At 48.2% G+C, this 18,366-nt stretch overlaps 1 protein-coding gene across 13 annotated transcripts in view; it reads right to left on the bottom strand.

The window, feature by feature from the left end:
* MYLK (myosin light chain kinase) overlaps positions 1 to 18,366 on the bottom strand; it is a 272,517-nt gene that overhangs the window by 45,762 nt on the left and 208,389 nt on the right. For all 13 annotated transcript variants that reach the window (XM_057544900.1, XM_057544907.1, XM_057544909.1 and 10 more), the window contains 3 exons: positions 5,373 to 5,423; positions 4,482 to 4,609; positions 2,353 to 2,506 (listed from right to left, as the gene is read on the bottom strand). In XM_057544900.1, the coding sequence (XP_057400883.1) occupies positions 2,353 to 2,506; positions 4,482 to 4,609; positions 5,373 to 5,423 (333 nt within the window). The remainder of the gene's footprint in view (positions 1 to 2,352; positions 2,507 to 4,481; positions 4,610 to 5,372; positions 5,424 to 18,366) is intronic.

Raw genomic sequence — 18,366 nt, 5'->3', positions numbered from 1 at the left:
AAACTAAAAATAGGGCTTCCCTGGTGGCACAGTGGTTGAGAATCTGCCTGCCAATGAGGGGGACACGGGTTCAAGCCCTGGTCTGGGAAGATCCCACATGCCGCGGAGCGACTAGGCCCGTGAGCCACAATTGCTGAGCCTGCGCGTCTGGAGCCTGTGCTCCGCAACAAGAGAGGCCGCGATAGTGAGAGGCCTGCGCACCGCGATGAAGAGTGGCCCCCACTTTCCGCAACTAGAGAAAGCCCTCACACAGAAACGAAAACCCAACACAGCCATAACTAAATAAAATTAAAAAAAAAAACAAAACTAAAAATAGAACTACCATACGACCCAGCAATCCCATTACTGGGCATATACCCTGAGAAAACCATAATTCAAAAAGAGTCATGTACCACAATGTTCACTGCAGCTCTATTTACAATAGCCAGGACATGGAAGCAACCTAAGTGTCCATTGACAGATGAATGGATAAAGAAGATGTGGCACATATATACAATGGAATATTACTCAGCCATAAAAAGAAATGAAATTGAGTTATTTGTGGTGAGGTGGATGGACCTAGAGTCTGTCATACAGAGTGAAGTAAGTCAGAAAGAGAAAAACAAATACCGTACGCTAACACATATATATGGAATCTAAAAAAAAGAAAAAAGGTCATGCATGAAGAACCTAGAGGCAAGACGGGAATAAAGATGCAGACCTACTAGAGAATGGACTTGAGGACACGGGGAGGGGGAAGGGTAAGCTGAGACAAAGTGAGAGAGTGGCATGGACATATATACACTACCAAACGTAAAACCGATGATGGCTATTGGGAAGCAGCTGCATAGCACAGGGAGATCAGCTCGGTGCTTTGTGACCACCTAGAGGGGTGGGATAGGGAGGGTGGGAGGGAGACGCAAGAGGGAAGAGATTTGGGGACATATGTATATGTATATGTATAGCTGATTCACTTTGTTATAAAGCAGAAACTAACACACCATTGTAAAGCAATTATACTCCAATAAAGATGTTAAAAAAAAAAAAAAAGAACACCAGGTGAACGGCTTTCGTGTGCACCACGTATGAAGGCCCACAAGTGCTCTAGGCCCAGCTTACTATCCATCTGCTGCTCCTTCGCTGTCCCGAACGCCTGCCACGTGGGGGGGGGCAGTGGGCTGAGCATGACGGACAGTGGGAGGCCAGTTAGGAAGCTAGTTTGATATTTCAGGAGAGAGTTGACCAGGGCATGAAAAACACAGTGATTGAGATGGAGAGGAAAAAGTGACCTTGACAATCAGTCTGGAGACAGACTCTGAACTCAATCCTGGGATGTAGGAGATAAGAAAAAGGGAGTGGATCGGGGATTAGGAGGGCAAGGTGACCTCAGAAGGGTAGTCCCAGAAGACTAATGGGTCCTGGGGGTGAGGCTATAGGGAGTTGAAGATTGTTGCCAGGGAGGTGAAGAAGGAGACTCAGAGGAGAGACTGGCTCTTTCAGAGGGTTTGGTCATGAAGAGAGAGCAGGAGAAAGATGCTAGGGTGGCCAGAGTGAGATGAGATACTGCAGGAGTTATGTGTGCCTGTGCGCACGGTGAAGATGGGAGAGTCCTGGCAACATTTATGGGAGAAACTGGGGAGAAGTTGAAGAGAATGGGGGTGGGGGGTGTTGGAGCCCTCAAGAGCCTGGGGTCCGGAGCACAGGAGAAAGGTGGGAAACACCCAGAGCCTGGAGGGTGGAGTCAGCACGGAGACAGATAGACGCCTGCAGGTGTGGGACCACCAAGCTAAGTAAGTTCATGCCTGATACCTCCTATTTCTCAGAGAGGCCAGTGGCCAAGGCCTGCAGGGTAGGGGGGTCTCGAGGAATGGCTATCTCAGGGTGTGGGAGAGGGCACTGACCAGCACTGACGCCTTGGCTGAGCCTGGACATTGACAGAGCCCAGCACTGAGGCTGCAGATGGATGTGGTCTCTCTGCCGTGCCCCAAACTCAGGCAGAGCGGCAGTGAAGTTGAAAGGCAGCACTGATTCAAGGTGAGGGTTTGCAAGGGGACTGGGGTTGGGGGCAGGCAGTGGACCAGGGGGAGAAGGGGTCACAGGGGCTAGCTGGAGAGAGCTGGAGTGGTAGAGCTCAGAGTCTGGCTAGAAAGGGAAACCGGCAGGGGATTCATAGGAAGAGGAAAACGCTGTGTGTGCAAGGTCCGGGATTCTCAACAAGCATGAAGGGCAGCAACAGTGTGAGAGCAGGGAGTGGGAGAGCATGGAGAAACGGAGCCTGTGGGCAGAGGGAACGCGTGCTGAAGGAGTGGCCCCGGGAGATGAGGCCTGGAAGTCCATCATCCCGCCTTCCCTACGCCCCGTCCCCAGACTCACCCACAACGGTGAGGTTGACCTGGGCCTGCCTGCTGCCCAGCCTGTTCTCCACCAGCAGAGTGTAACAGCCACAGTGCTCCTGGCGTGCAGCCCGGATGGTGAGCTTGCTGCCATTCTCACTGTTCTCCACCTTGATGTGCTCACTCTCCTGGATCTGGGACAGAGAGTGGGGCAGGCACTGGAGACTTGAGCCAGAAAGGAAGGGGGCTCCGACCCACACTCCTCGCCCCTGGGGATGTGGATACAGTGGCCTGAGCTGCGTGGGGCTGGTCTTGTCTGGACTCCGAGCTTCCCCCTAAGCAGGGAAGACCCCCTAAGGTCTGGACTCTGAGCTTCCCCCTCTCCTGCATCCAGAGCCAAGCTGCCCTGACAGGGTCCAGATCTGGGACAAGCAGGGAGGGTGCTGAGCAGGGTCTGGTGGTTGGGAGTGAGCTGTCACTCTCTGCTCCAGATGGGAAACGGGGTTCATTCCAGTCCCCTCCACTGCTCTGGGATGGGATGGTGGGAGAACACATTTGATCAAAGTCACTTACAAAGCCCACCCAGTGGGTTCTGACCTCTTCTGTGCTGTCAAATAACATAGTCACCAGCCAGATGTGGCTATTCAAATTTTAGTTGAGTGGCAAATAATCCAAATGTCCATCGACGGATGAACAGATAAACAAAATGTGGTACATCCAGAAAATGGAATATTATTTGGCCATAAAAAATGAATAAAATATTGGTTCATGGTACATCATGGATGTACCCTGAAAACATAATGCTAAGTGAAAAAAACCCAGACACAAAAGAACACATATTGTATGATTCCATTTATATGAAATGCCCAGAATAGGCAAATCCAAAGAGACAGAAAGCAGGTTAGAGATTGTCAGGGTCTGGGGGAAGGGGAGAAATGACTGCTAATGGGTCTGGGGTTTCTTTTTGAGGTGATAAAAATGTTCTGGAATTAGAAAATTCTTATGGTTGCCCAACCTTGTGAATATATGTACACTTTAAAAGGATGAATTTTATGGTGTGTGAATTATATCTCAACAAAGCTGTTATAACAATTTTTAATTAACTGAAGTGTAAAATTCAGTTCCTCAGTTGCACTAGTCACACTTCACGTGTTCAATAGCCACATATGGTTAGTGGCTACTCTACTGGATAACAGACATAGTACAATTACATCACTACAGAAAGTTCTATTGGATGGAGCCGGGACTTGGCTAAATGTCTCTGAAGAGGGTTGAGATTCCATCTTACTTCAGACACCACTAGCCCAGACAAAACCCAAGCAAACATGCTTTGGGATAAGGCCAGCTTCTCTTCTTCATCTTTTGAGTCCAACCCTTCCTTCTTCCCCAGTACTAGCCTCCCACCTCTGGGCCTCAGGACAATTTGAATGGGTTGGAAATAGAGCAACAGAGGGCTCAGAAGAAGTCATCACACCTTCTGTAGAGTTCCTGATCCAGGGCCAGCCTGAGATCTGGGGGCCCTGCTGATCAGGCACATGGGCACACACTACCAACGTGCGATCAGAAAAATGGCCAGCCTCCCCAAGTTTCTCTAAAAGGAACTGGTTGTTTAGAAATTCAAACATTTCCCCGTAGGACTGTTGTTATAAATGGAAGTTAGATTTCTGGGTCAGTAAGCCAAAATTCTGTTTAACGTACAATTTATCTACTCAAATACTCAGGTGCACTTTTATCTCTCCAGCACGTGGTAAGTTTAAGTGGTTGCCACAGATAGGGTTCAGTGAGCTGGCACAGAATCACAGAAAGCTCAAGAGTCTGAGAGGTCATTTAGGTCCCTGGTTCTATTTTCCTGACTCCGAGTAGAATTCTAGACAGAGATACCAAAATCAGGTGGGGGCCATAGGTGGTTTCTGTTTTTTCCTTCATACTCTTCTCTATCACACAAATTGTCTATAAAACAGGCATTCTTGCTAGATGTAGAAGAAAAGGTCATTAAGAGCTCAGATGTGGTGGGTGGGTGACAGGGGTGTGAGGGGCTCTCCCACTTCTCAGGCCCCTGTGATGAAGAGTGACGCTGCCCTTCGTCACAGCATTTCTTATCCCTTTCGGCCCAGAACTGCTCTGCAACTTGTGCGGGTTGTTCTCGGGCCACTGCCCTCTGTTACTGACCTGCTTTCGGAACTTCATCCAGGTGCAGGTGATGGGCTGGGTGCCGGTCACTTTACCAAACAGCTCCACAGGCTCTCCTGCGCGCACCTTTTGGTCCTCAGGAAACTGGATGATCTGCGGGGGCACGGCTGGGGGAGGACAAGGGAGAGCGTGAGCTCCGAGGAGGAGGGAGCCTCAGACAGTCTAATCCCATTCGACGCTGCCAGCCACATTGGTCTGTTGCTCCTCTCTCACCTTCCGGAACCTTCAGGGTAAGACGGAGCAATGACCACTGCTTCAGACACCTGGGCTGACGGACCTGCTAGGTTTGTTGGTCTCTTGACCCTGACTCCCTCAGAAGTGACCCACACAATTTACAAGGCATGATTCTCCGTTTGTTGGTTGTTCTGGAATTTGTGCCTTACCCTAATTTTTTGAATCTGTGACCTTACTCCTTTATTAATTACAGAGCATCTTGCCTTCTAACCTCCAGGTCACCCTGGCTGACAGGCTCAATATGGTTCACATCCTCAAATGTCTTTCCATGGAAAACAGACAGGGCTTCCTATAACAGGGACATACAGAGCAGAGCATGAGAACAGCACAAAGTGGATTATCTCCGTAAGGGGCAGACTGGAGGACACAGAGGTGAGCAGGATTTCACAGAAGGGATGGGAAAGTATCGTGTGATGCTGTCCATACCAGGGAAGCAGGAGAAAAGGCAAGTAGTGGAAGAGGGTGGGGGACCAAGGTGAAAAGAGACTCTTGGGGAAAATTCAGCCTGAATAATGCACAGCTTGAATCGGGGAGCGGGGTGGGACCACATCCCCAGTGGTCAGTCTAGCAGAGCAAAGGGTAAACCCCTCATGGCAGATGACTCCCTTGCCCACAAATGTTGCTGTGACCAATTACCTGCCTTCGGAGGTGTCTTGGGGGCAGGTTTCTTTTTCACAGTTGCATCACCTGAAACAAAGAAGTTCACAGGTTATTTCCTGTTATTTTTTTTTACAAGGCTCCTGAATCCTAGGAGGGCATAGTCTTATCCACTGGCCCCTCATCCAGATAGAGCCTTCCCTTGAGTATGTCTTTCTGGAGACCTTGCAGTCTCACATGGACAACTTCATGAGCGAATGAGTATCACTTCTCAACAGGGCCTCTGGAGGGGTCCCTGGAGCCTCCAGGGAGATAAAAACTCTGAAAAATGCTTAAGCTTCCATTGTCCATTTCAATGACAATAACCCCAAACTCACTAACTCTTCTCTTACCCTAACTTTCAGGAAACTCATAAGGGAAATTATGTCAGATAAACTGACTAAATTTAGTCCTTGGTGTGGATCCAAGGGTCTCAGGCTTCCTTTGGGTCACAGACTGTGGACTGTGGCTTTTATTTTTTTTAATGTTTGTTGAATGGATCAATGAGTGAACAAACAAATGAATGAACCAACCAATGGTCTCCTTCATTCTTACCCCCCCATTCTCCAAATAACACACATAAGAAAAATGACCCAAACAGACCAGTTTTGCCACACAAACCTATTCATTTGTCTAAATAGCAATATGGTGAATACGTAAAAATATCATCAGCTATCTTCATAGCTTATTTTCATATTTCTTTCAGGTCTTTGTTCAAAAGTTATCTAACATACTCATCCAAATGAAATGAAAACCTACATGCACACAAACACCTGTATATGAACGTTTGTAGTGGGTTTATTTGTGATTGCCAAAAACTAGAAGTCATCCAAATGTCCTTCAACTGGAGAATGAATGAACTGTGGTACATTCATACAAGGAAATACCACTCATCAATAAAAAGGAACAAACTTCTGATATACACAACATGAATGAATCTCAATGATTCATCTTTCTCTTCTGCTAAAAGAAGCCAGATTCAAAGGCTGTGTCCTGTATAATTCTATTTGTAGGACATTTTAGAAAAGGCAAAACTGTAGGGACAGAGAAAAGGTGGGTGGGGAGGGGTTGACTACTAAGGGGCATAGGACATATTTTAAGGTGTAGAAACCATATCTTGGTCGTGGTGGTAGTTACAGGACTATACGCATTTGTCAAGAACTGTGCAATAGAATGGGTGAATTTTACTGTATGTAAATTATAATATGAAAAATGGGAAAGAGTTGCTTAACCAATGAGATCCTCCCTAACCACACTATATCAAATAGCTGTGGTTTTATAATAGATTGTCCTTGTTTTTAGGAAATATATACTGAAGTATTGAGGATAGAGGATACCACATGTGCAACTTACTTTCAAACTGTTCATAAAAAATAATGTGTATGTATGTATGTATGTATACGTGTATATGTGTTTGTGAAGAGGTAGAAGGAAAGAGAGGTTGACAAATAGAGGAAGAGAAGGAGAGAGAACATATGATAAAGCAAAAATGATAAAACATTAATATTTGAAGAATGTGAATGAAGGGTATACAAGAAATATTTGTACTATTTTTGCAACTTTTCCATAGTTCTGAAATTACTTCAAAATAAAAGTTAAACAGAAAGTTAAACAATGTTTTCTCCAGCCAACATGATGTAGTTGTTCAAATGAGGGAGAAAGAGAAAGCAGCGTCTGTTGAGGAGATGGCTGGGAGGTGGGACACAGGGTGGACCTGAGGAGTCGAGATGATCTGACCTGGAGAGAAGAGCCCCACTGATCAGGAACAGAGTGACTCAGTAGAGAGTCAGGGTGATGTTTGGTGGAGGGTGGCTGAAGCACAGGGCTGGTTTCAGAGAGCAGTGGCATGAAGATGGTGTGACAATTTAAAGAAAATAAAAAATTCAGTTCCTCGGTCACACTAGTCACATTTCAAGTGCTCATAGCCATGCATGTTTAGTGGCTTCCATATTGTGCAGACAGAGAGCACTGCTATCATCACAGAAAGTTCTATTGGACAGTGCTGGTCTAGAATGTCAAGTTTGAGAGTTAGGTCTCTGTCCTGAGTAACAGGGAGTCCTGACACAAACAGCAGTCCAACTGGGCTAGAGGACCCCTGGAGGTCTTTCCAGTTCCAGGGCACAAGAATATCCAATTAGGAGGCTATTGCCATACTCTTAGGAGAAACACATCAAGGTCCAGCCTTGGCAAAGGCAGCAGAAAATAAAATACCAATAAGAGATGGAAGAAAAGTTAAAAGAATTTAGGGGCTAAACAAGAGGGAGGAACACAGATTTCTCAGGGACTTCTTGCTTGAATAAATGGGAAAAATTTTATCGATGGAACGTGGAATCTAGGAGTGAAAGACGAGGAGTTTGGCTTGGCTCAAGAAAATGTGGTCGATGAAAGAGTTTAATCTGTGTATTGGCTAGAAGCCCAGGATCAGAATTCTAGAGATAGTTGGTGGAAGCTGAACGAGAAAGATTTCGGGATCCAACATGCAATCATTAATGGAAACTGTGAGGATGGGTCAGTTCTTTGGGGAAAGAGTACAGTGAAAGGTTAGAAGGGGCCAGGGTCTGATCTGAGGTGATGTTCGCAGGGAGCAGCTGGGATGAAGGAGAGCGGCTGTGGAAGGACTGTCCCTGAAACCCAGGGTGGAGGAGGATGGGCACTGGGAAGATACGACCAGCATCAGGTGATGGGTGGTATTTGAGAGGGCAGGTTCTGTGGGATGGTGGGGTCAGAAGTTGCTCTAGAGTAGATTCTCAAGGAAACAGCTAGGGAGTCAACTAATCCATCAAGAATTCCAGAGGTGAAAGGGATAAAGAGAAGCAGGGTGAAGAAGAGGAAATGTCAAGCTAACGTTTCTTCCAAGGTGAGAGAGAAGAGAACAGGTGTGAAAGCAGAAGGTTAGGACTAGGTGGAGAGGGAGAGCCCAGAGATGCTGGCAGGGAAGAGCCTGGGAAAGCCAGATCCCTTGGGAGTGGGTACTGGATGGGACATGGAACTCTCAGAATTGGCTGAGCCACAAAGCCCCCTGCTCCTCTGCACCCAGGGCAGCTGGAAGGGAGATGGCACAACTGGAAGAGAGCAGCCCTCGAGGGAAGGAAAGAGGGGCTCCTACCAGAGCCGGGATCTGACCTCCTGGGAGAGGGAAAGCCATCTCTTCAGAGCAACTGTGTGGAGGGCTGTTGTTATGGGCTGAGTGGTGTCCCCCACAGTTCATATGTTGAAGCCCTAGACCCCAATACCTCAGAATATGACTATATTTGGAGACAGGAACTTTATAAAGAGGTGATTAAATTAAAAGGAGGCTGTTAGGGTGGGCCCTAATCCAAACCGACTGGTGTCCTTATAAGAACAGGAAATTTGGGCACACGGAGAGACACCAGGGATGCACATGCAGAAAAAGGGCCGTGTGAGGCAAGAAGCCCACCACCTGCAGGCCAAGGAGAGAGGCCTCAGGAGAAACCAAACCTGCCGACACCTGATCTCGGACTTCCAGCCTCCAGAACCGTGAGACAATACGTGTCTGATGTTTAGGTCACCCAGTCTGCGGTACTTTTTTATGGCGGCCCTAGCACACGGCAGCTGTGGATGAGCTCTGGGGCCAGGGAAGAAGGGTGCCAGCCCCGGGAGTGGTGGGCGAGGAGTTAATCAGGAGGCAAGCAAGGGCACAAAGTGGAAGCAGATGACTCCAAAGTGCCCCCCTATACTATTCTTGGGGGTTCTGGGTAAACCTACCTGGCCAGAAGTAGAGCCTGAACTAATAGCAATATTTCTATGTTACAGTTAAATAAGATTGAAGGCCAAAGTTTTATGGTAGTTCTACAAATTTCGAGCGTCTCCTGTTTGAACTGGTTAGCATTTGAAACTGGTTTGGTTCCTATCAGTAACAACTATTTGAAACGTTAACAATGTTCTGTATCCTAGTCTATACATATTTTATAGGACCGTCTGCTGAAGTCCATTAATTGCGTTCTGGGCTTAGGAGAACATATTTAATGGATTAGAAAGCAGAGTCACTGGATTCTAAACCTGGTTTCTCGTAGAGAGCTAGACTCGGCAAGTTGAGTTTCTAACCCATGATGTCATCATCCTTTTTCTCATTGGGTTCTTACCCCAACCAAACACAAGCAAGGCACTTCACGTTGTTTCCATTTCATGAAAAAGGAGATGGATTTGAATAAAAGTCAGATGACTTGCTGGGTTTATAAAACGACATGTGGCCAAGTTAGAAACAGGACTTAACCCTCTTGCTGCCCAGAGTATGGCTGCTTTCCTCCTGTTTCCTCTTGACTCCAGCTGACACTCTGCCCCATCCTCAAATCAGGTCCTTGAAACCTTTCTCTGTCCTTTTACAGAAATGCCGTGGGCATAGGCTCTGGCACTGGACTTGGGTTTGAATACCGCCCTGTTACTTCCCAAGCTGTGTGACTTAGAGCCTGTTATTTAACCTCTTGGAGCTTCAGTTTCCTCATTCAAAGAATGTGGGAAGAATAAATAAAATTTGTTGTAAAGAATTAAGGTACATTGTAAAGAAGGTATAGCAATAAAGTGCAAGCTCTAACACCAGCCCTACCACCCATTCACCTTTCTTCCCCAAACACATCCCCAGAGGACTGCTCTGTACTTTCCTTCACCTGTTTAGTCTCCACACTGTTGGTCACGTCAGCTTTATACCTACACGAGGTCGCTCATGCTGCACCTGAAGCTCCTTCCCCAGTTCAGGTCCTCAGTAGAGGGAAAATTCTTGCTGGTCCAGATGCCCAAGCTCTCAGTACTTCTTGGGCCACTAACTAGTTTCTTTTCGTCTGGATGCACCCTTCTTATTATCTTATTATTGCTGTCAGCCCTTTGTCCCTCACCCCCTTCTCCAGCACCGCAAACTTTCTGTGCTAGCCATTGTCAGAGAGGAGTAGCACAGAAGGAAAATGAAATCCAACCATCTTTGCAAACCCCAGACACAGGGTGAGGCAAGGAGGGCAGAGTGTCCTCGCTCTCCTTGCCACTGGGTCTGTCCCTCTCCCAGACAGTCAGCCCTCGGTGGTACACCCCTCCTGGTGCAGCACGGCCCCCCAAACTCCAACTCCACAAACTTCTCTGAGTTCCTCCTTTTTATCCCTCTTTCTGCTGCCCTCATTCTTCCTGGAGCCCAGACCTCTCTCCTGGGCCCACCCATACATCCCACTACCTGACACCATCTCCCTAGGCACATACCGCAAACCCGACACATCCAAAACCAAGTCCAGTTCTTCTTCCCATACTGCTGTTCATCCCCATTCCTCCCAAGGCCCCTCCCTGCCCATATCCGGCCACGAACTGACATCTTTCAATTCCGTCGACAAGATAATCTCCTTGGTCCCACTTCCACATCCCCGCTGTCACCATTCTAGTCCTAACTGTACCACCTCCTAGACCTCTGGTCCCCTGTCCCCACACTAATAGGTCCATCACTCAGTGGCCAAAGTGGTCTTTCTCAAACGCAAGTCTGATGTCACTCCACTGTTGAAACCTCTCCAGTGGCTGCCCACTGCCTCTTAGGATCAAGTCCAACTCACCAGACAAGGGCCTTCAAGATTTGTCCCCGACTTTCATCCCCAGCCTTCTTTCTAACTCTTGGGCAACACCCTCACCCATGCCCTGTATGCTCAGTGCCAGTGGTTCTCAAAATCTAGCGTGCATGATGATCACCCGGGAGACTTGCTGAAAACACAGATTCCTGACCTTCCTGGGGTGTGGATGTTGCTGGTTCCTGTGCCAGCTTCTGGGGGGCACTGCTCTGTACTCTACACTGAAGTCCTTTCAGTTTCTGCAATGCCAGGGTTTTGTTGTCAACTCTTTGCTGACTCTTGCACATTCTGGGACAGGTCTCAGCTCACGCATCACTGCTGCCAGGCTGGGTTCCATGCCCCTCCAAGGCAGTTCAATCAGCAGTCATCACAAGGCACTGCAATTGCAGAAACCTGTCCCCAACATGCATATACCCCAGCAAGCTCCCTGGGGACAGGAACGGGGCCCATCCTGTTCATTTTCTGTATCCCCAATGCGTAGCTCAGTACCTGGCACAGGCTAGAAAACAGCTCTTAAAGGAATGAATGGAACCCCCGAGGATCTCTGTTAACATGGGAATTCCCGAGAACACTCCAACCCACCCCTGGGCTCTGATGCTCAGAGATAAAGCCCATTGGCTTGAATCCTTGTGCAACTTTCCACAAAAAGGAGAAGGTCCCTTGCTCTGTTACCAATTAGATCGAAGCTGCCAGGTGCTGGGCCTTCCACCCCAGACAGGAGACTGAGGCTGGAAGAAGTGAAGCAGCCCAATAAAAACATCACAAATCAAAGCACTGAATTTAGAAGGTTCCTGGGAAACATGGGGCTGGGCTGGGAAGGCTGGCCTCCAATTGTCTGGGTAATCCATCTTCTGCTTTTGCCCCAGCCTGCCCCCACCCACCTAGTCCTGGTCTCATGAACCTTCCTCTGCCCTGGGAGGGCAGAGGTCAGCACCCCACAGAAGTTTCCAGACTGCTCAATCTGAAGACACATGAGTCCCTCTCTCCAGTGATCTCCAGAAAGATCAGAGCCAGCAATTGGTAGATAATTACAGAGCCTGAAGGCGGGTCTTACAGCTTCAAAAGGGTCTGAGATAATGGAAAGCCAAAGGGAATTGGGGAGGTGGCATGAACAGCCCAGGGTACAGGGAGGTCCCTGGATCTCTGCCTCTCTGGGGACATTTCCTTTTTTAGGTAGCTAGCTAAAAATAGACATCAAACCCTTCACAATTCCCAAAATCAGCATTAACTTTCTGCCACAAGCTCCTGAAGGGGATTCGGGTTGGGTGACGTGTGGAGGGAGAGCACCCACCCTGCAGGGCTGTGTCAGAACAGGAGGGTGGCGGTGAGGACCTGGGGATGGAAGGCTGAATCTCACTGTCCTGCACTGGGGGAGGCTCAGGGCTCCAGGGGACTTGAAAATCCCCCAACAATGTCCCTCTCCCTCCCCCCACACACATTAGGCCCTTTCCAACCCCTCCTTACAAACCTGTGGAAAAATATTAGTCATTTTCCCAGAATGAACATCTCTGGGCAAATTTCCTATACACATCCCCTCATAGCAAAGGCTGTCACGTAAGAAGATTCCAGAGGAACACTGCTCCTCTTGTTACTGCAAACACCCAGCCCTGAGCCCCCAGGGCACAGAACATCAGGACAGCTGTGAAAGAGGCAGCCCAGCACGGCCAGGACAGCAGTGTCGGTGTTGCTTGATGGGCATCCTCCAGGCCCTCGCCCGGGAGGACCCATCCTGCCACTGAACTGGCTTGTGGGAGACAATGGAAGAGCTGGGAAGGATCTGGAGGTGGCAGCCCGGGGGTGGAAGCACAGGTCCACATGCGTGGTGTGGTGGAGGGTGGCATGACCACCGTCACTCTTCAGAGACCAGTATTTTGGTTGGGAGTAACCAGGAGTTGGTGCCAGCTTTCAAAGACATTCATGGAAATACCCCCACTTCTCTCCCAGGGTCCCACATCTTTCCCTGTCAAGCAAGTCTTGATGCCAAGTCTTAACCTCTCCAGCATTTCCTCCCAGCCCTCTGAATCCTGGAGAGAGTCTGATCAAAAGAAAGATTTGATCCTGGAGAAAATCTTCTGGATAACTGGACACTGCTTTTGAATATCCAAAGATGCTTTCAAGGTGACTGACTTTTGGTTTCAGAGAGAGACACATACAGGAGACCAAGGCAAAGATATCTAAGAGCATCGTAATCTGGGATAGTACTCAGTGAGGTCAAAGTGACCGATATCAGAGGTGAAGCTCAAGGCCAAGGCCAGGCATGGAATATAAAGTGGTGTCCCACCTGCATCCTCCCCAGATCCCAGAAGCAGGGGAACTCATAAATACATTTGAATGAAAAGTGAAATACTTGTTATATCCCTACTTCACACCAGGAACTGAAATTTCAGAGATGGAGAGGCACTGGTTCCTGTCCCCTAGTTGTAAAAGCACCTTGTGGATGTTCCTCTATCTCTTTTCTAAAAGACCGTCAGCTTTACGGACTGATAGGAGGAACCCCTGAGCCTGTTATCGCACTGGCAGTGCCTCTCTGTATTTTCTCAAACCATCCTTCAGCCCCATCAATGCCTCTCTCACACAAAATTCCAGTCAGATCCCCTCCAGCTGGACACCCTAAGCCTGGACTCTATGCATATGGCCTCCTTCCCATCAGGATATCTCTGCTGCTGTGTGTTCATGCTTGCTGGAGCTTCCACCCTTCATGTACCAGATGATACAGAGGGTGTTGGCCAACCCCACCTGTGCTGTATCACTCCAAAGAAAAGCATTCTATTGAATGGCTTGATGTCAGAGCTGGAAAAGGCCTGGGGGGTCAGTTGGAGAAAGTCCCCGTTTGACAGGTGCAGAGGGAGGAAGGGCTTTGACTAAGGCCACGTGTTCAATTAGAGGCAGAACCAAGAGGTTCATTTCCTGCTCTCCAGCGCAGGGGCTGTTTGGCTATACCCTGTGCCTGAGCACTGCCCCACCGGGCACAGTAAATGGGCATCTGGAGGTCCAACAAGGAAGGACCTTGCTGTCTACCCACGCCCCCCATCCCCGTCACAAGTGGAGGATACTTCTCCCCCGGGCCCACGCGCGTCTCTCTCGTTCTCTCTCCAAAGGTGGGAGACGACCCACTCTGGGCTGGAGGAGTGCATAATGTTTTCCAGGAGTGCTGAGACTGAATTCCCATCAAGATGGGGGAAAGCAGCCATAAAGGATAGTGGGACAATTGACAAAAATTGAATATGGGACCGTGGGTTAAAGAGTATCGGTTCAATGTTAAATGTCCTGATTTTAATAACTGCATTGTGGCTATGTTCTTAGGAGACACACAGAAGATATTTAGAGGTCAAGGGCATGATGTCTCTATTTGTAAACGGTATATATATGTCTATATGATGAATGGTGAATATATATGAACAGATATACTGTATATATAGTATATATACAGTCTATATAGATATATAGATATGAATATTTGATGAATGGTGTATATATATATGAGTTTATACATAGAGAATGACAAAACAATGGAACAAAATGCAAATAATTGATGAATCTAAGTAAAGGGTGTACAAGAGTTTCTTGTACTATTCTTGCACCTTTTCTGTAAATTTGAAATTATATCAAAATAAAGTTAGAAAAAAATTCCCATTGAGAGGCATGCGGCAAAGACCCTGACAGGTCTCAAGATCCAGGAAGCAGGGAAGCATGCCGGCTGTCACCCTCTTCTCCCCCCAGCTCTGATGGCAGTCAGACCTCTGTCCCCGCTGGTGGACGGTGTCCACTGCGTGGGCAGCACAAGGGATGGCCCTGAGACTATGGAAGGCACGGGGTGGCATGGGAGGAACGGAGATCAGGGTTGCCCTCACAGTGCCCACATGTAACTAGCTGTGAGCTGTGAGACTCTGGGCAAGACAGTTTAGTTCTCTAAGACTCAGATTTGCTCATCTGTAAAATGGGAACAACTATTTGTAGCTCAGTTGAATAAGACTTGCCTGAAGCGACATAGATTGAGTGGCTCAGATGATGCCTGTTGCATGGGTGCTCAAAAAACTCTTGTTTTGTGCGATGGGCAGGTGACTGAATCGGGGGTCCTCACGATAGTACCTGCGCATTCCTCCCTCCAGTCTCCCCTTACAAGAGGAGTGTTACAGTTCCTCCTCAACCAAACCACATTCCTTTCCTCTTTCATAACCTGGCCTAGCGTTTCCCTCATCCCAAAATCTTCCCAGACGACCCTCTCCTCACTTCTGTACTTGTGAGTTGGTGTCTGGCAGGTTAACTTGTACTCTCGTCAGTTTTCTCTCATCCGGCCCCTTGGGTTTGGGCAAATCAGCTTGGCTTTTCCCTCACGCTCCCCAGAGCTAGGCAGCAGCGGTGCCCCCAGGGGCTCTCAGGCCAGCGTGGACAAGCACCGTCCACGTTCACACCTGACAGCTCCCTCACAGGACCGAACATCCGAGCTGGGGAGGGGAGGGCATGCAGACAGGGATCTGGCCACCATCTATTTGACAAGGAAACCACTCAGCCTTCCCTCGGTCACTGGAGGAAAGATGGATTTCCTGGTTAGATTAGGTACTTCCCAGCCCTTGATGAAAATGAACACACATACACAGCCAGACCACTCAGCAACGTGAGAATCTGGGCTTTCTCATGGAAACAGAGATGTCTGGGACTGGGGACGGCAATGCTAAGAGGAAAAGGCAAGTTGCAGAGGTGTACAGACTGCATAATTCCATTTCTGTGAGAAAAAAATCCAACTGAAATATTTGCATGTGTATATGTGAATATTCAGAAAAAAGTAATTGTGAATATATCTGAGGAGGTGAGTGAAATTTCGGGGTAAGATGAAAGAGGGCTTTCACATTGTACTTGGTAAACTTCTGTACGAGTTAAAATGTTTAAACAAGAAGGCATGCATATTTAACTTATGTAATTGATAAATCATATAAATTATCCCCCAAAGTGAGAAAAGAACTGGGGGTGCAGACCTAAAAGACACCCCCTTCATTCCCTATCTCTGGGCAGCTGCCTTCTCAGGAGCCTCCTGGGAAGGAAGCCCCACGGTGGTACACAGGCACCCAGGAAACTCTGCAGGTTTCTAAGGAAAAAACACTGCTAATGCTCTCAGTGCCCCAGGGAGTGACAGGATGGGATGATGGGGGGCAGGAGGCGTGGGCTGGCAGAGGGGTTCAACATGGCCATTACTATACATAGAGACACACACTTCCATTCATTTGGGAGTAAGACATCTGTCTGTAACTCCAACGTGAAGGCTTTCTACACAGAGTGAAATTCCCCTTCAGCAGACAAGCAGTGTCAGCTGGAGTTGATGCAGTCACGAATGTGTTTGTTTGCCACGGAGATGAAGCGCTTTCAGCTGCCCCTCCCTCTGAGCAGCACTGCCCACTGAGCCCCCTTCTCTGCACCCTTCGGAGGGGAAAGAACCATGGCGTCCAGACTCCACCAGAGCATCTTGCTCTCTCCCTAAAGGCAGGTGATGCAAGTGCCCTGAGGACCTGGGCCGGGGGCCCGCGGTGGTTCCACATTTAATGGAGTTAGTAGAGGGGATCCGGTTCTGCTTCTCAAGACCAGCGGTGCAAGGGCACCGGGCTTCCCTCTGGACAGCTGGTTTCCAGCCTGGCTGACAGCACCTTGGAATGGCCCAGGAGCGTAAACATACATTGAAGCCGGGGTCCCACTGCCAGAGATTCTGATCTAATTAGGCTGGGGTGCAGCAGGGAGCAGTGGTTTTAAATGCTCCCCAGGTGAATCTAACATGCAGCCAGGGTGGAGAGCCCCTGCCCTGGAACTGCATGATGACAACTTGGCTGGGGTTTTCCACAGCCTTCTCTTCTCCAGGGCAAAGAGCCCAGGTCCCGGGTCAGCTCACTGTCTCCAGTTTGTTTTCCTCTTTCACGGCTCTCCTCTGACCCCACCTCACTTCCCTCGGGATCTCACTGGAGTAGGTGTGCCAGAGCTGAGGACAGGAGGCTGCTGACCTCCCAGCTCGAACGCCAGGCACTCCTGCTTCTGCCCCCAGGAGAGGAGAACAATCGCATCAGACCCAGTTCACCATCACTTGGCGCTCTTATGAGATCCCATGTCTCTCCCGAGGACTTTTTCCCATAACTAAATAGAACACAGGCCCAAGAAATCCTTTCGGAAGATAAAATCATTAACCCATTCTCACTAGGTTTTTCTTAGAATTGTTTATGCATTGTCAACAACTTATTATTAAACGTCCACTTTTGATAATCGGAGGCTCCCAGTGGTTAAATATCCATGAGAAATGATCATTCCAATTTGGCTGCCCTGGTATGTGCATGAGGAACCCAAACTCCTCATTGGGAAGGTAAATAGGTTGCTTTGAAGAGATGAGAATAAAACTAAGTTACAGAACACTGCCTTGTAATGGAAAAAAGAGAGGCAGCCTTTGAATGAATCTAGCTCACTTCCCTTTATTAGTATGGGTAATTAAGAGTTTGTCTTGTCTTTTGTTCTTTTAAAACACAGAGTGTGTTGGGGATGCCTAAGCAACCCCATATCTTTTGTTAAAGTTGGAGTTTTCGAAGCATACTTCTAACAAAATTAGACCAATAATTAATCAGTAGCGGAAGCCAGGGCTGCATTATGCCCTTTGGGGAGTCTAAGCACTTTTGCCTTTGAAGGCTCCTTCTCTTCACTAAAGAAAAAAAAAATGTATATACTTACATACATACATACATAAATTATACTTTACAACTGCATTGGTATAAAGATGAATATAATAATGTTATGAATTAAAACATTTTCTTTGACCTAAAAGTTAAATTTTTCCCTAATTTTATAAGATATTGAAATATTTTTGTGGGCCTGTAAAAGCACCGTGGACCCTAGGCACAGTGCCTAAAAGCTTATAAGGGGTTCTGGGGGAAGCCAAGATCCAAAAAGAGGGAGAGAGTCAGAGGCAGAGTCATAGGAGAAGCCCCTTCCCTGCTTGGCTATTTAGACCACAGCTGCAAGTTTGTTTTAAGAGATGCTGGTAAGGCCTTTCTATGAGCAGGTCACGGCACTGGCATCCTGAAACGTGCACCCCTAAGTTGGCCCAGCCGGAGGCCCACGGAACTTAAAAAGGAGGAAGGAGGATGAGACACAGACACGGCACCGTGACCCTGGGAAGAGGACAGCCAACGGCAGAAGGGGGATGCTGAGTGCTATGGGGGCTCACGGGAGGGACGAGTTCCTTTCAGCTGGAGCGAAGACGAGCTCAGGGATGAGATGACTTTTCAGTGGGAGTCTGTCCCACAAGAGAGGTGCCAGAGCAAAGGCAAGAAGGGAGGAACACAGGGGTGTCCGGTGCACACAGAGGAGCTCAGTTTGGCTTGAGGATGAAATAGGAGTAAGGAGCTGGGGGGCAGCGCTTGGAAAGAAAGGCTGAGGCTGGATGTCAGAATGTGTGCCCACACGTGGCAGGT

Source organism: Balaenoptera acutorostrata, chromosome 4, assembly GCF_949987535.1.
Source record: "Balaenoptera acutorostrata chromosome 4, mBalAcu1.1, whole genome shotgun sequence".
Taxonomy (NCBI): domain Eukaryota; kingdom Metazoa; phylum Chordata; class Mammalia; order Artiodactyla; family Balaenopteridae; genus Balaenoptera; species Balaenoptera acutorostrata.
Note: the sequence above shows the minus strand (reverse complement) of the source record. Positions and strands in the feature narration are given on the sequence as shown.